Source organism: Microcaecilia unicolor, chromosome 1 (genome assembly GCF_901765095.1).
Source record: "Microcaecilia unicolor chromosome 1, aMicUni1.1, whole genome shotgun sequence".
Taxonomy (NCBI): Eukaryota; Metazoa; Chordata; class Amphibia; order Gymnophiona; family Siphonopidae; genus Microcaecilia; species Microcaecilia unicolor.
Window position 1 is genome coordinate 726,056,076 of NC_044031.1, and position 16,682 is coordinate 726,072,757.

General features: G+C 41.8%; 1 protein-coding gene across 4 annotated transcripts in view; it reads left to right on the plus strand.

The window, feature by feature from the left end:
* The window catches only part of SH3GL3 (SH3 domain containing GRB2 like 3, endophilin A3), an 86,526-nt gene that overhangs the window by 39,283 nt on the left and 30,561 nt on the right, over positions 1–16,682 (plus strand). For 2 of the 4 annotated variants that reach the window (XM_030189621.1, XM_030189623.1), the window contains exons 2-3: positions 11,889–11,957; positions 16,187–16,259. In XM_030189621.1, coding sequence (XP_030045481.1) covers positions 11,889–11,957; positions 16,187–16,259 — 142 coding nt within the window. Of the gene's footprint in view, positions 1–87; positions 210–11,888; positions 11,962–16,186; positions 16,260–16,682 lie in introns of all 4 variants that reach the window. The other 2 variants (XM_030189624.1, XM_030189622.1) reach the window with 2 other exon arrangements.

The window sequence follows — 16,682 nt, forward strand, 5'->3', positions numbered from 1 at the left end:
TGGAAACAAGATACCGGGCTTGATGGACCTTCGGTCTGTCTCAGTATGGCAATTCTTATGTTCTTATGTTATGTGGTTTATAAACAGAGCCATGAGCAGTTCAAAGAGCTGATCAGTGAATCACACAGCTACAAGAGTGAGAGAAGGAAGAGCAGGAAGATGCGGAGGCCCACATATAGAAGTGATGATCCCAGGGCACATGGAGAAAGGTGAGAGGAATATGATGCAGGGACTAAGGGGGGGGGGGGGGGGAGATCAAGCAGGGACTCATCAAAACTGACATAAGCTTGAGCCACGTTAGGGTTTCCATCTGTAGTAGCTTCATATTTGTATGTCAAACATATTATATTCCACTAACTGTATTTCTAGCAAGAAGCATTGTTTCTTTTGTTAAGCATATCTGTTCATTTGTTTTCTTGTAGGCTTAAGCAGTAGTACAAATACCATCTAAGCATTTCCGGCAGTACAGGGAGCTTCATGACCCTCTCATGTTGCAGAGATAGAGCATGGCAGAAAGATAACTTTTCTTTATCAATGAGGCTGCATCACCTCCTGACATCATTCTTCAATTAAACTACCCGATTCCCTTCACCCTCCCCCTTGCTTCTAAGTCTTGAAATAAGAGCCATGAAAACATAGCCCAGCAGCAGGAGAAAATATGCTTAAGCGCTTCTCTAGCTGGCGGGGAGAGGGGGAAGGTAATTAGGTAATTTAATTGAAGAAAGGTGGTGGAAGATGCTGTGTCAACACTTAAGCCAAGGAGGTTAGATTGAGAACAGGAGAGTACAAGGCTATCTAGCCTATGCGTGCGTCTGGTACCGCGATATAAATGCTATTAGTAGTAGTAGTAGTATTATATGGGTTGAAGCCAGTCCATTGGCTTTCTTATATTTTGTCCCTGTGATGACATATCTACTGTGCCAAAACTGGAAATACAGTGAGACAGAATATAATTGTGTTCACATTTGGGTAATAACTGAGAAAATGCTGTTGAAAAATGACTTGAAGAAGAAATAAATATATATCACAGAACTGGAAACTGTTGGCACATTTAGACTGTTATTGAGATGGACATGGGGGAAGCATGGAATGCTGCTACTAATTGGGTTTCTGCCAGGTACTTGTGATCTGGATTGGCCACTGTTGGAAGCAGGATACTGGGATAGATGAACCATTGGTCTGACCCAGTATATCATGTTCTTTTCAAGAGTTATGGTTTTATTATCATTAGTAACCTGACGCAGAGAATAACACTTGAAAGTTAATTGCAGATATGTTACGTTTGTCCTATAAAGTGGTCTCAGATGTATCTTATGTTTCAGTCATTTTTATTTATAATATCCATTATGCAGAATACAAACAATCAAAACGTTCCCCACCCGCAATATGTGCCTACAACATCTTATTTTTAATTCCCCCCCACCCCGGTTACAAACCCGTCACGTCCCTCCCTTCACTCCCTCCCCCCAACCACCCACCTCCCTCCCCCTTCCCAGCGCTACCAAGTAGATTAGCAGTTCAGAATGGAGCTTTGCCCCTTATGAGGTAGAGTAGCCCAAAGGGGCTCCCATTTAGCCCAAAAGCGAGTCGCAGGAACACTGTCCCAAACCTTAATCTCACATCTGTCTATTTGCATCTGCTGAATCAGCTGTATCCTCTGTGTTTGCAATGAGGGGCCCGAAGGGGAGAGCCAGGACCTCAGAATGGAATTAATCCCAAAAAATATGGCCACTCAGATGCATCTTATTGTTGACCCTTATTTATTTCTATATATGCAAATGGACTAACATGGTGGTAATTCACAGGTAGAGATTTTTCATTGTGGGCTGTTACGCTGATGCTAGTTTTGGACTCTGAAGTTCGAGGGCATGATTGCTTTGCCGCAGTCAGCCTATGGCCTTTGTTGGCCAGAATGTTGTGAACTTTGGCTGGATGTTAGCTTTGCATACCTTGCTTTAGGACTTGGATGTTTTTCTGATGGAAATAAAGCTCCTTTGGTGGTCCAGGAAGCCAGTATTGACAATTCAATACAATCATTCCCGTGTAAAATTTGCAAAACCGCCTTTGCAAGTGCTGGTGCATTAGTGAATTTTGCATTGCTTCACCTTCATAAATATCTCATCAACATAGATGGCTTTACTGAATAGTAGAGTTATTTTATGGAAAGGGAAAGGGAAATGGGACTTGATATACGCCTTTCTGTGGTTTTTGCAACTACATTCAAAGTGGTTTACATGGTATATATAGGTATTTATTTGTACCTGGGGCAGAGTCATAAGGAGCTGCAGTGGAGCTGCATTCATGACAGTGTAAAAGCCCACAAAGTTTAGTAAATTGACTGCATTATGTTGTTGGATAACATAGCATTTTTGTTACAGTGGAGAGGTAATATTGAGTCTGGTTTTGAATGCACTTAGACTTACAAAATTACGTAGTTACTTGGAGGGGCATTTTTTATATGACATCTTAGGTCCAACTTTGGACATTTTGCTAAGAAGTCAAAAATTCAAGTGGAGAATATAGCTGTCTTTTTTTTAATGGCTACTTGCTAGATATTTTTGTGCTCTGTGCATTTATCTCTCTGGTCAATTTTCAAAAAAAAAAAAAAAAAAAAAAGGGCCAGGTGAAAAACTCAGAAAATCAAGCTATTTGGATGTAGGAGACTGGCCACAGACATCCCAGGAGAGCAGTAGGGCACCTTAGTGGGCATTACAGTGGACTTCAAATAAATGCTCACAGGTACACATTTCACAGTTGTTCCCTTATCTTGTCTGCTGAGCCCTCCAGAACCCACTACCCCCAACTGTACACCACTATAGTAGCCCTTATGGGTGAAGGGGGCACTTATATGTGGGTACAGTGGGTTTCTGTTGAGTTTTGGAGGGCTCACAGATTCCACCACAAGTGTAACAAGTAGAGGGAGGTATGGGCTTGGGTCCATCTGTCTGCAGTGCACTGTACCCACCACTACACTACTCCAGGGACCTAGATGCTGGTCTAATGGACCTGAATATAACACCTGAGGCTGACATAGAGGCTTGTAAGTTATATTCTTAATCACATTTTTGAGGGCTGGGAGGGGGTTAGTGACCACTGGGTGAGTAAGGGGAGGTCATCCCCGATTCCCTTCAGAGGTCATCTGGTCATTTAGGGCACTTTTTTGTTGCTTACTTGTTAATAAAGCAGGTCTAGACCAAAATGTCCAACTTATAGCCCTGGATGTTTTTGTTTTGTTCCATTATGACAGAAAAACATCCTAAGTGTTAGGAATGCCCAGATCCCGCCCTTAACATGCCCCTGACACGCCCCCTTGTGATTTGAACGCACTTCTGACGGACTTTATAAAAAAACATGTAAAAACTGGTTTTGAAAATACCAATTTGGACTTGTTTGTGAGAAAAACGTCCAAATGCACATTTATGCCACTTTTGGGATGTTTTTCTCTTTTGAAAATGAGCCTGATAGTAAACTATGTAATTTGGTCTAAGTGCTTTGAAAATACACCTCCAAGTAACATTGAAAGTCTGTGTGCTTTCAAAATGAGCACCACTGTGACACACATGAGATCAAAGGGCGTGTTTAATAAACATTAGTGCATAGTACATGCTAATGCCTATTAATACTGCCATCACACCCATAAGAATAACATGAGTGCAGTGGCACAGCATAGCTGGAAGTGCTGTGATTTGGAGGGAAGGCGTTGAAGTCATGTAAAGTTATATTCTTGACCCTAAAGTACCCCGGAAGCAGGCAGGTGACAAAATGCTCTTTTTTTTTCTGTCTTGTGAGTGTTGGGTGTAGACACGTTCAGTGCTGGTAACTTGCAGATAAATGATCATAATACAGTGGAGATTATTTTGTTTGTAATGTAATGAAATAATAATGCCCTGGTGTCTAGTGGCGCTCCTCCCTCCGCCGCCCCCCCACCCCCCCACTCACCTGACCTGAATTTAAAAATTCAGTAAGTGCATTGTAGGCATTATCATTAAAAAGATTTATAAAGTTTTTTGCATAGTTTAACTATTTTAGTGGTGTCCAAGGTGTTCTGACACTTAAGACATTAGCCCCTGGATTCTATTTAAGGCACGGTGAGTAGCACATATTAAATTGTGCACGGCCAATTTACATGCACCACTTTTATTTTTTTATTTATTGCATTTGTATCCCACATTTTCCCACCTATTTGCAGGCTCAGTGTGGCTTACATAGTAACCATGGTGGCGATCGCCAGTTCAGTTCCGGTGTAACAGATACAGAGTGGTATTGTAGTGAGGTTCATGTGTGACAGACGCATTAGGGAATAAGGAGAAGGGTTATGTCCAGTTCAAGTATTAGTTTTGTTGTGTTGCAGGATTGAGGCATTTAAGTTGGGTCATTAGGGTATACCTTTTTGAATAAGTTAGTTTTTAGTGATTTCCGAAAGTTTGATAGGTCATGCGTTGTTTTTATGGCATTTGGTAGTGCGTTCCATAGTTGCGTGCTTATAAAGGAGAAGCTAGATGCATAGGTTGATTTATATTTAAGTCCTTTGCAGCTTGGGTGATGGAGGTTTACGTTTGTGCGTGTTGATCTTGTAGTTTTTTCTGGCTGGTAGGTCAATGAAATCTGTCATGTATCCCGGGGTCTCGCCGTAGATGATTTTATGAACTAGAGTGCAGATTTTAAAGGCAATATGTTCTTTGATCGGGAGCCAGTGTAGTTTTTCACGTAGAGGTTTGGTGCTGTTATATTTTGTTTTTCCAAAAATAAGTCTGGCTGCGGTGTTTTGAGCACTTTGGAGTTTCTTTATGATTTGTTCTTTGCATCCCGCATAGATTGCATTACAATAGTCTAGGTGGCTTAGTACCATTGATTGTACCTAGTTGCGGAATATTGCCCTCGGGAAGAAAGGTTTTATTTGTTTGAGTTTCCACATTGATTGGAACATTTTCCTTGTTGTAGTTTTCGATTGGGTTTCAAGCATGAGGTTTCGGTCGATGGTAACTCCGAGAATTTTTAGGCTGTCAGAAACAGGGAGGGTGTAGTCTGGGGTGTTTATATTGAGCAATGAGCCAATTAGTCATGATAATTGGCCAATAACAACCAATTATCACTAATTGGCAATAGTTGGAATTTTTTGCATGCTTCTTTTTAGATGCATTCTAAAAAGAGGTGCACTTAAATTCCAATGTGCGAAGCTGAATAGGGAGCGTATCAGGGGTGTCAATCACATTTACATGCGTTGATATAGAATTCAGGGGAATACATTTACACCAGGTTTTCAGTGGTGTAAATGGCTGCGCTATGCACATTCTCCCAGCCTATGCGCTATTCTATAAACTGTGGCTCACTGTAAATGCAGTTTATAGAATAATGCGTCTACATTTAAGATGCCTTATATAAATCCAGCCCTGTATGTAGCAGTGCGGATTTGGAACAGCTGTAGGCTGTAAGTGATCCAGTTTAATGTACAATTTCCTTGGCATAATGCTTATATTTCAAAAACATTTTTGGAAAAATGTTTTAGTATCTTTTGATGACCTTCCGATTGGAGACTGTTTCTTTTGTTTCACCTTTGTTTCTTTGTAATCTTTAGCGACGGGCATAGAAAATGAATTGTTTCTATCATTTCATTATTTGATTTTGAACCTGATATCTTATTTAATTTTTTATCATTTTGTTCAAGTGTGTGCTAAAATGACAAAAGTGAAATTTCGTTAGTTTTTTATGACCTTTCAGATGGGAAATGACAAAAATATATATATTTTTGGTGTTTTTCATGTCTTAAACCCCCCCCCCCCCCCCCCCACAACAACTGTACATCTGTTTTCTTGAGTCTATCCCCTTTTGATATTCATTTTTAGAATTTTCTTTCTCTGAAACACTGGTTTCCTCTGTGCTATTCATATATTTAAAGTCGTTGGATGACCCTTTCTCTCTCATCTCTAAGAATCTCATTTAGAAGGTCCGGAGATACAGATATTGCATTGTTTTGAAAGGACCACTCTGGATTGTCTCTGTTTTCTCTATAGCCTATTGGATACCGTAATGTAGATAAGACATAGTAATAACTTGCACAAAGACATCATTTTGTTTATTTTTGTTCATAGATTATACTTCTTTGTTTCTGAATTATTTATTGCCTAGCATCTCTTTGTAAAGTGGGCTGTTTTTCTTTTCCTATTGTACGTAGTACTTACCAAAATACCTGTTATGTAACAAGAGTAAGTGACGGCAGATAAAGACCTGAATGCTCCATCCAGTCTGCCCAACAGTCACATTCATTCTCGATTTCTAGATTAAATCAACAATGACCGGGAAATAATATACTTGATCATGGTCTTTCTTTGTTGTTTCTGGGACATAGACTGTAGAGGTTCGCCTGGCTCTGTCCTTATGTGCCAATTATCAACTAAGGCCGATGCTGGGCTGGTCCGAGTGCCTCATATAGCGGTTTAGGAAGGGCTGGAGAGAGCTTCGACAGAAACTCCAGTAATTTGGAACGTGAGGAGAGTGCTTGGCAGACTTTTAAAGTCTGTGTCCCGCAAATGGCAAGACAAATTCGGATAGGCTTTGATGGCAACTCCATCAGAGTTACCATCTAAGCACCACTTGCAACCCTTTAAGTTCTGTTTATTTTTTAATGCCATTCATTTTCTAATTAGAGATCTTCTGTGTTCATCCCATGGCATTTTGAATTCCGCCACAATTTATTTTTTCTCCACCACCTCCTTCGGGAGGGCATTCTAGGTATCAACCACCCTCTCCATGGAAAAGAATTTTCTGACGTTACTCCTAAGTTTACCACACCGCAACCTCAATTCACGTCCTCTAGTATTTTATAATTACTTTCATACACATTTAATTTTTGTTCCTTAAGTTTCTGTACTGTAAATGTATATTTTACATATTTTGTGGCCTACTTGCTGACCTGTGTTTATCTGTTTAATGTGGGAATTAACAGGTATTAACAATGCTGGCCATGCTAACAATTAATGCAGCAGTACAGAGAGAGAGAGAGTTCAAAGTACAGAGCAAAGTCCAAAATGCAACAAAAAGCACCAAGAGCCTTCACAAACGGGACACAGTTCTTTTATTCTAAAAACCGATATTCCAATATAGACCCGACACGGGCCGTATTTCGGTGCACAGCACCTGCGTCAGGGGTCAAGTATGCTGTAATGTGGAATGAATGCTACATATGGCAGCCAAAATTGCTCCTTATGAAATAGGAATGTCTGCCGTCTGTGCTGTAAAGCATGTTAACTTTAACATGGGAATTAGGATGTGCTGAACAGCTAGTGTGGAAAACACCTTTTTGGGGTGGGAACTGTAGCTTGTTACTGCACGTTAACTGTTGCTATGACAGATAATGCAGCGCAATTACTGCCTCAAGTGGTGGAGCAAACTGCATTGCACATCCGCTGCAGTGTTAACATGCAAGGCAATCCTGGTTGCCATAGTTTTCTAGTTTGGCTACTAATATACAGTGGAGGAGTGGCCTAGTGGTTAAGGTGGTGGACTTTGGTCCTGGGGAACTGAGTTCAAGTCCCACTTCAGGCACAGGCAGCTCCTTATGACTCTGGGCAAGTCACTTAACCCTCCATTGCCCCAGGTACAAATAAGTAACTGTATACAATATGTAAGCCGCATTGAGCCTGCCATGAGTGGGAAAGCACGGGGTACAAATGTAACAAAAAAAAATACAATAACTGCAAAATCTTAGTGCACGTTAATAACTAGGGGTTTTTATGTGTTCACTCTTTGAAGGGTTTCATTGAGAGTGGTTACAATTATTTCAAATATTTTGTTAGAATAGGTTTTTTTGGTTTTTTTTTTACCCAATTTTTCTCTTCTGAAGGCAAATTTAGTATAAATAGTTTGTTTTAATCTGCTGGGCCTGGAGTCTGTTTATTTACTAAGAAATATGTTTAAATCTTTCAGGCAATGTTTTCAGGCAATACTGCAAAACATCATCAGTAGTAGATTCCAGAAAAATTTAAATATATATATTTTGAAGTAAGAAGATAGGAAACTTTAATGCAGATATTCCTCTGGTACATATGATTGAATCTGCACCTCTGCTTCCTGTGTGGAGGTTTACACATGAATTTGCTATCTTTGGTCTGTTGTGATTTTCTGCTGCATGCAAGCATAGAAGTGTGCCTGTGCCTTCCCTATTTACCTTGGGAATTACTGGTAACCTCCGCAGAGAGAAAATAGAGAGCCAGTATGACTACAGTATACATTCATGTGTCCCTTAAGTTACAGCTGCTCTTTTCCTCTGATAACTGTTTTCCTCTCCCTTCTCTTCATTCCTTTTACCTAATTCATGCATGTTGAAATTCTAAGCATAGTTAAAACATTTCAAGAGAAATGTTTGTTCTATGTGTGTTAATTAACTATTGTACATTTTCTTGTTTATTTTACTGGTATCTCAGTGAATCAGGAATGGGCCTTTGCTTAGTGGAGGAGTAGCCTAGTGGTTAGTGCAGTGGACTTTGATCCTGGGGAACTGAGTTCAATTCCCACTGCAGCTCTTTGTGACTCTGGGCAAGTCACTTAACCCTCCATTGCACCTGGTATAAATACCTGACTATATATGTAAACTGCTTTGAATGTAGTTGCAAAAACCTCAGAAAGGCAGTATATCAAGTCCCATTTCCCTTTAGCTCTGTGCATTGAAGTACAGAAAAAGACCTGTATGGTCCATCCAGTCTGCCCAACAAGATAAACTCATATCTGCTACTTTATATGTATTCCTGACCTTGATTTGTATCTGCCATTTTCAGGGTACAGACTGTAGAAGTCTGCCCAAAATGGACGCGTATCAATTTTCATTTTGCTGCACGTCCATTTTCAGCCAAAAAAAGCATTTTTTGCAGGTGCGCTGAAAAATGGACCTGCACACGCCCAATACACGCGTCTACACCAGCACAGGTCACTTTTCGGTGCACCTTAGAAAAAAGGACCCCTTCGTAACTGATTGTTGACTTGATATCCTACCTAGGATACATGGGTCCTGTGGAGGGGCATAATTGAACAGGATGCCCCCATTAAGGGGCAGGGAAACCAGTATTATTAAAACAAGATGGGTGGCCATCTTTCGTTTCGATAATATGATCGGGGACACCCAAATCTCAACATTTAGCTCGATCTTAGAGATGGTCAACCTTAGAGATGGTCGTCCCCGGTTTTTGGCCATAATGGAAACCAAGGACACCCATCTCAAAAATGACCAAATCCAACTCATTTGGTCATGAGAGGAGCCAACATTCGTAGTGCACTGGTCCCCCTGACATGCGAGGACACCAACCAGGCACCCTAGGGGGGTACTGCAGTGGCCTAGTGGTTAGAGCACCGGTCTTGCAATGGACCAAATAAAGTCAGCCAAGTGCTCGTCAGGAATGCCCTTCTTTTTTCCATTATCACGAGGACGCCCATCTGTTAGGCACGCCCCAGTCCCACCTTTGCTACGCCTCCAACACGCCCCCTCCAGCACGCCCGATTTGGGCGACCCTGAGAGAAGGATGCCCATCTCCTGATTTGTGTCGAAAGATGGACACCCTTCTCTTTCAAAAATAAGTCTGAAAATGGATTACAACCCTTCCCCCCCCCAAATATGCCAGGGAAGGTAGAAGACGTAGGAGGAACTGGTGTTGGTTTAAATATGAGTTTGTTCATCTGCCTAGAGCAGTGTTAACCAAGTCGGTCCTGGAATATCCCCCTTGTGAGTCCAGTTTTCAGGAAATCCACAATAAATATGCATGAATGAGATTTACATACAATGAAGGCAGTTTTTGCAAATCAATTTCATGCATATTCATTGTGGATATCCTGAAAACCTGACTGGCAAGGGAGTACTCAGGACGGACTTGGGAAACACTAGCATACAGTACTGGAGAACCAGAGAGGCCCTGTGACCCCATGATATGCAAATAAAAAATTGTGTGACCCCCCCCCCCCCGGAGGTGCAGAATAATGATGTACCTATGGAACACCTACCTAGGTCATGACCCCCAAAAGTAGGTTTTGTGACCCCATTTAGGATCCACCATTCTAGATCCTGCCATGTTGTAAAGAACAGCCAAAAAAGTCCTATTTTAAGCCAGTTATGGTTTAATCAGTATTTGCTATACTGCTCTTAATACCAGTGTACAACAAAGTGGTGTACAAAATTCATAAAATATAATAAAGAAAAGATCATAGTAATAATAAAAGAAGAGACCCACAAAACCAGAACACCAATATAAATGAACAACAACAACAACAACAACAACAAAAAGAAGTAGTAAAAGGACCAACAAAGAGTCCAACAATAAAATCACTAAAACAATCAATCACAACCTGTATGTTAAGTTGCAGGCAGAGCCCTGTTATGCCACCCAAGTACGGAAAGCTTGAGAAAACAAGTTTTCAATTTACTTTTAAAACTAGCAAATGTCTGTTCTGCCCTAACATCCTGAGGCAATGAATTCCAAAGCTTGGGTCCTAGAAAATAAAGTGCTGAGTGACATATGCTTTCTAAGCGAGCAAAGGACTTGGTAAAGAAAACAAAACTTCAGAAGATGAACGTAATGCCAGGATGGTTTATATGAGTGTAATTGTGAAAAAAGATACAGTGGAGTACCAGATAATAACAATTTATGGACAATAGTCAAGATTTTGAACTGATAATAAAAAGTGGGAACCAATGATGGTGAAAAGGAGTCACATGTTCATATTTACAGGCATGATAGAGAATCTTTATTGCAGTATTTTGTAACATTTGAAGCCATTTAATAGTGGTCTGCAGTAAATCTGCCAAAATTGTATTGCAATAGTCCAATCTTGAAAGGATAAGCTCACAGAGAATATTTTTCAGCAGAGAAGTGAATGAACAGAATAACACTGACAAAGAATAAAGAAACGTCATTTAACAACCACAGTAATGTGTGTCTGGAATCATAAATGGTTGTCCAAATATTTACATGAATCCAGTTGAATTTTTGAACCGAATATAGTGGGAGACAAAACTGGAGGAGGAATTGAATGTGTAAAGCAGCATGCAGTAGTCTTTGATGAATTTAGGACTATTGTGTTTTCATAAAGCCAGGAAATAACCAGCTGCAGACACTGTTATGTAAGAGAGGTCCAGATTATGTATTACAAAAATTGAAAAGTAGGAATCCATAGATGTGGTAGAGTCAATTCAGGACTAACTCAATCTGCCCTCATGATGGGGAGCTTTCAGGCCACCTTAAAAATGGCTTTTCAAATTGGTCATGTAGACCTCACAACCATTCATATTTCTAGGAAATCTGCCATGAATATGTATGAAATAAATATTGCTTACATTTGACACCTGTATGTGCATATTTCTCGTATATTCATGGTGGATATCCTGAAAGCTTGATTGGCTGTTGGGTCACTAGCATAGGCAGCGGCATGGGGTGGGCCACAGAGACCAATGGCCTTACAGATTTTTTGCCCCACATAGCATCAGCAACTAGGGCATAGGTTTTTTTTTTTTTTTTGGGGGGGGGGGGGGGGGGGGGGAGGACAGAGCTTGTCTTGTTTGGCTCTCCCAAGTGCAAAAATGTTCTGTTGCTGACCCTAGTCAGGACAGGTAGAAGCAGCTCTGCTTTAAATCCCACTCTCCATCCCATCACAACCAGATTCTTAATATGCAGCAGTAGAAAGCTAATATATAAAAGGGACTACAACTTAAAATTTTAATGTTTACTATAAATGGTAGTTGACACTGCTTTTTCTATGTTTACTGTTATTGTGAGGTTTAGCTTATGTGATATGAACCTTCCTTTGCAACAGATATGAATCAATTTGAAAGGCTTTATCTTAAATCCATATAGTAAGTATTGGGGTGGTTTTATGTACAGTAACTATATACTTTATGTATTTTTTTGCAGTTACTAAGTGAAAAAATTAGTGGAACTGAAGGAACAAAACTAGATGATGACTTTCAGGAAATGGAAAAAGTAAGTGAGCAAATTTTAAGAAATACCTAAAGCATACAGAAGCGAGGACCATTAGGCCCCACTGCTGGCTTCTCGTCTGGGGCTCCAAGCTTTCTCCGCTTTTTACTCCTATTATAAAGAAGGCCAACACAACAGCTGTCAGCTGTTTAGCGGTGAGATGCTTCCAGCCTGCTAGACACTTCTGTTCTAGCTAAATGATCGTTACAAAAAGGGTAGGATTTATCGCATTCTTGACTTCCCATAAAATGGAAAGCAAAATCAATAAATGAAAATAATGGATTACATAAAACAAATAGAATGAGAAACACAGAGAATTGTTGTGGTAGCAAAATATTTCAGCTGAATTTTTTTAGTGTCGACATATTCAGCCAGCCCAGAAGATTGAATTCATACTCAGGATGCTTAAGAAAGGATGGATCTAAGCGGTCCAAGATGGATCTTTCTGATCTTTAGGAAAGCAATAGGAAGATGCACAAACGATCTGCATGCAGCAGTGGTAGCACAGATTACAGAATGATGGATAAAAGTTCATTTACTGAAGATAAAAATATAAAGGGCCACATTTCAAAAAGGCCGTGTCATGTTAATGTAACCTATATAAGGGTTACGGTAGTGTAGACTCGTATTTTGGGCGCGCACAGAATTATTTTTCAGCACACCTACAAAAAATGCCTTTTTAAAAAACGTTTGCCGAAAATGAACATGCGGCAAACTGAAAATTGTTTCGCGTCCATTTTGGGTCTGAGACCTTACCGCAAACCATTGACCTAGCGGTAAGGTCTCACGCAGTAATGGTCTACACGCGTAGCTGCTGCGCATCAGAAAATAAAAAAATATTTAGAGAACGTGTGCCAAAATAGAAATTACCACAAGGGCCTTGTGGTAACCGGGTGGTAACTCCAATTTGGTGTGCGTTGGGCCGCGTAGGCACCTACGTAGCTTAGTAAAAGGGCCCCTAAATGATTAGATAGAAACGATAGAAAAAATAAGTTATTGCAAATATAAAAAGAAATATATGATCATAAAATACATAATAAAATACATATAAACCAGTTAACCAAGAAGCACAACTGAAATATGAATACAAATGTTAGTGAAACAGAGTACATGCTAATGGGGAGTAAGAGTTCATACAGAGTCTCTTTTTTGAAATTTAAAACTGGTAAACCGAAAACAAAATTACATAAATAAATAAATCAAACATATACAGTGGGGGAAATAAGTATTTGATCCCTTGCTGATTTTGTAAGTTTGCCCACTGACAAAGACATGAGCAGCCCACAATTGAAGGGTAGGTTATTGGTAACAGTGAGAGATAGCACATCACAAATTAAATCCGGAAAATCACATTGTGGAAAGTATATGAATTTATTTGCATTCTGCAGAGGGAAATAAGTATTTAATCCCTCTGGCAAACAAGACCTAATACTTGGTGGCAAAACCCTTGTTGGCAAGCACAGCGGTCAGACGTCTTCTGTAGTTGATGATGAGGTTTGCACACATGTCAGGAGGAATTTTGGTCCACTCCTCTTTGCACATCATCTCTAAATCATTAAGAGTTCTGGGCTGTCGCTTGGCAACTCGCAGCTTCAGCTCCCTCCATAAGTTTTCAATGGGATTAAGGTCTGGTGACTGGCTAGGCCACTCCATGACCCTAATGTGCTTCTTCCTGAGCCACTCCTTTGTTGCCTTGGCTGTATGTTTTGGGTCATTGTCGTGCTGGAAGACCCAGCCACGACCCATTTTTAAGGCCCTGGCGGAGGGAAGGAGGTTGTCACTCAGAATTGTACGGTACATGGCCCCATCCATTCTCCCATTGATGCGGTGAAGTAGTCCTGTGCCCTTAGCAGAGAAACACCCCCAAAACATAACATTTCCACCTCCATGCTTGACAGTGGGGACGGTGTTCTTTGGGTCATAGGCAGCATTTCTCTTCCTCCAAACACGGCGAGTTGAGTTCATGCCAAAGAGCTCAATTTTTGTCTCATCTGACCACAGCACCTTCTCCCAATCACTCTCGGCATCATCCAGGTGTTCACTGGCAAACTTCAGACGGGCCGTCACATGTGCCTTCCGGAGCAGGGGGACCTTGCGGGCACTGCAGGATTGCAATCCGTTATGTCGTAATGTGTTACCAATGGTTTTCGTGGTGACAGTGGTCCCAGCTGCCTTGAGATCATTGACAAGTTCCCCCCTTGTAGTTGTAGGCTGATTTCTAACCTTCCTCATGATCAAGGATACCCCACGAGGTGAGATTTTGCGTGGAGCCCCAGATCTTTGTCGATTGACAGTCATTTTGTACTTCTTCCATTTTCTTACTATGGCACCAACAGTTGTCTCCTTCTCGCCCAGCGTCTTACTGATGGTTTTGTAGCCCATTCCAGCCTTGTGCAGGTGTATGATCTTGTCCCTGACATCCTTAGACAGCTCCTTGCTCTTGGCCATTTTGTAGAGGTTAGAGTCTGACTGATTCACTGAGTCTGTGGACAGGTGTCTTTCATACAGGTGACCATAGCCGACAGCTGTCTGTCATGCAGGTAACGAGTTGATTTGGAGCATCTACCTGGTCTGTAGGGGCAAGATCTCTTACTGGTTGGTGGGGGATCAAATACTTATTTCCCTCTGCAGAATGCAAATAAATTCATATACTTTCCACAATGTGATTTTCCGGATTTAATTTGTGATGTGCTATCTCTCACTGTTACCAATAACCTACCCTTCAATTATGGGCTGCTCATGTCTTTGTCAGTGGGCAAACTTACAAAATCAGCAAGGGATCAAATACTTATTTCCCCCACTGTAAACGGCGAGTGACCATACTTACTCGCAAATGCGCAGTAGAGACCTTCTCTGCCCCGCCCCCACGTCAATACGTGATGACGGGGGGGCGGAACACAGAGGGTCTGTACTGCGCATTGCTGAGGGAGGGACACCGCCGTCTAACGCTCCCCCCACCCGAGTCGCCGCCGCCACCCACCTTCTACCCGGTCGAGCCCTCGCTCCACTATTGAAACAGCGAGGGTCCGGGAACGCAGCACTGAGCTCTGCTGAGCTGCCGACATCGCCCTTCCTTCTTCTTCTCTGCCTCTGTCCCGCCCTGGACGACGTTACGTCACACGAGGGCGGGACAGGCAGAGAAGAAGAACGAAGGCCGACGTCGGCAGCTCAGCAGAGCTCAGTGCTGCGTTCCCGGACCCTCGCTGTTTCAATAGCAGAGTGAGGGCCCGGCCGGGTGGAAGGTGGGTGGTGACGGCTCGGTGGGGGGGCGCGAACTCGGAGGGGGAGGGGCAGCGGCGAACTCGGCGGTGGGGGCGGGCCTTTCAACCCCCCCTTCCTATAATAGCCCGTTTTTACGGGCTCAAAGGCTAGTAAATAAATAAATAAGGGAGTTACATCAAAGCGTACCAAGGTGGAAGAGAGCTGAAAACACTGAATATACAGGTACATAAAATTACCCATAGAAATCACAGCCTATGAGAAAAGCCAAAACAAATGCTTAGTTCGTATCTGCACAGCATTTATAATATGAGATGATGGAGTGTTAGTTTAAAATAATCTAGTTCAAGTGTCATTAAAGCGAAGGTTAGAAACAGGGGCGTAGCCAGACCTTGGCGAGAGGGGGGTCCAGAGCCCAAGGTGGGGGGGCACATTTTAGCCTGCCTCCCCCAGACGCTGACCCCCCTGCCCCGCCGATCCTCCCCTGCCACTTTTGACCCCCACCGTCGCCGCCACAAGGCACCTTTGCTGGCAGGGGTCCCCAACCCCCACCAGCCGAAGTCTCCTTCAGCGCCGGTCTCCGGCGTGTTCGCTGATCTGTTCTGTGAGTCCTGACATCCTGTACGTTCCTTTAAGTGAAACTGAGTGGTGGGAGAGGTCAAAAGTGGAGCGGGAGGGTCAGTGGGGGAGGGGTCGAAAGTGGAAGGGGCTAGGACTTAATCTGTGGGGGCCCATGCCCCCGTTGCCCCACCTAGCTACGCCCCTGGTTTGAAATCATCAGCAGACTTTCAAGGCAGCAAATCATCAATTGCTCAGGCAACCCGAAGTGACTGTGATGTGAATGGTGGATCCATCATTTTAAGTAGATTTGTTTTTTTAACACTTCATCTTCATTTCATTAAATAAATTGGAAGACCATATTTTGAATACACACTGTGCAATGTATTTTGAAGTGTGCAAATACTATGAAGTTTTAATAAAAATGGAATTTTGACATTACGCCTTTGATTTAGAAAATAGATCTCACCAGTAAAGCTGTAGCAGAACTACTTTCAAAAACCACAGAGTATCTTCAGCCAAATCCAGGTAAGGTGAAGAAACCCCATATGAAATACCTGTAAACCGATACAGTAAATCTATAGACTTCAGGCAGATGGAGTTCAGGATCCACTCTTTCCTGTTTGTTGATAATACACAGTCAAAATAGCCAAGTGTCTTCTGTGTTTCTTAAGTACTTGGCCAACTGTGAAGTTAATGTAGTTCAATATACAGAAGAATCATCCTATTCAAACCGCTGGGATTTTGCCAGCACTTTTTTGTAACCCAAATATAAGCATGTAGCAAGAGACTAGTAATTGGACTACAGTGAGCAGGGAGCTTCATGAAGTCCAGACACTTGGAATATGGCTGTGTTTTGTTTTGTTTTTTTAATTAAAAAAAAACAAAACAGGACTATAAAGCCCTGTAAATGTATTTAATTCATTTGGTATACTACTATTCTCAAGCCAG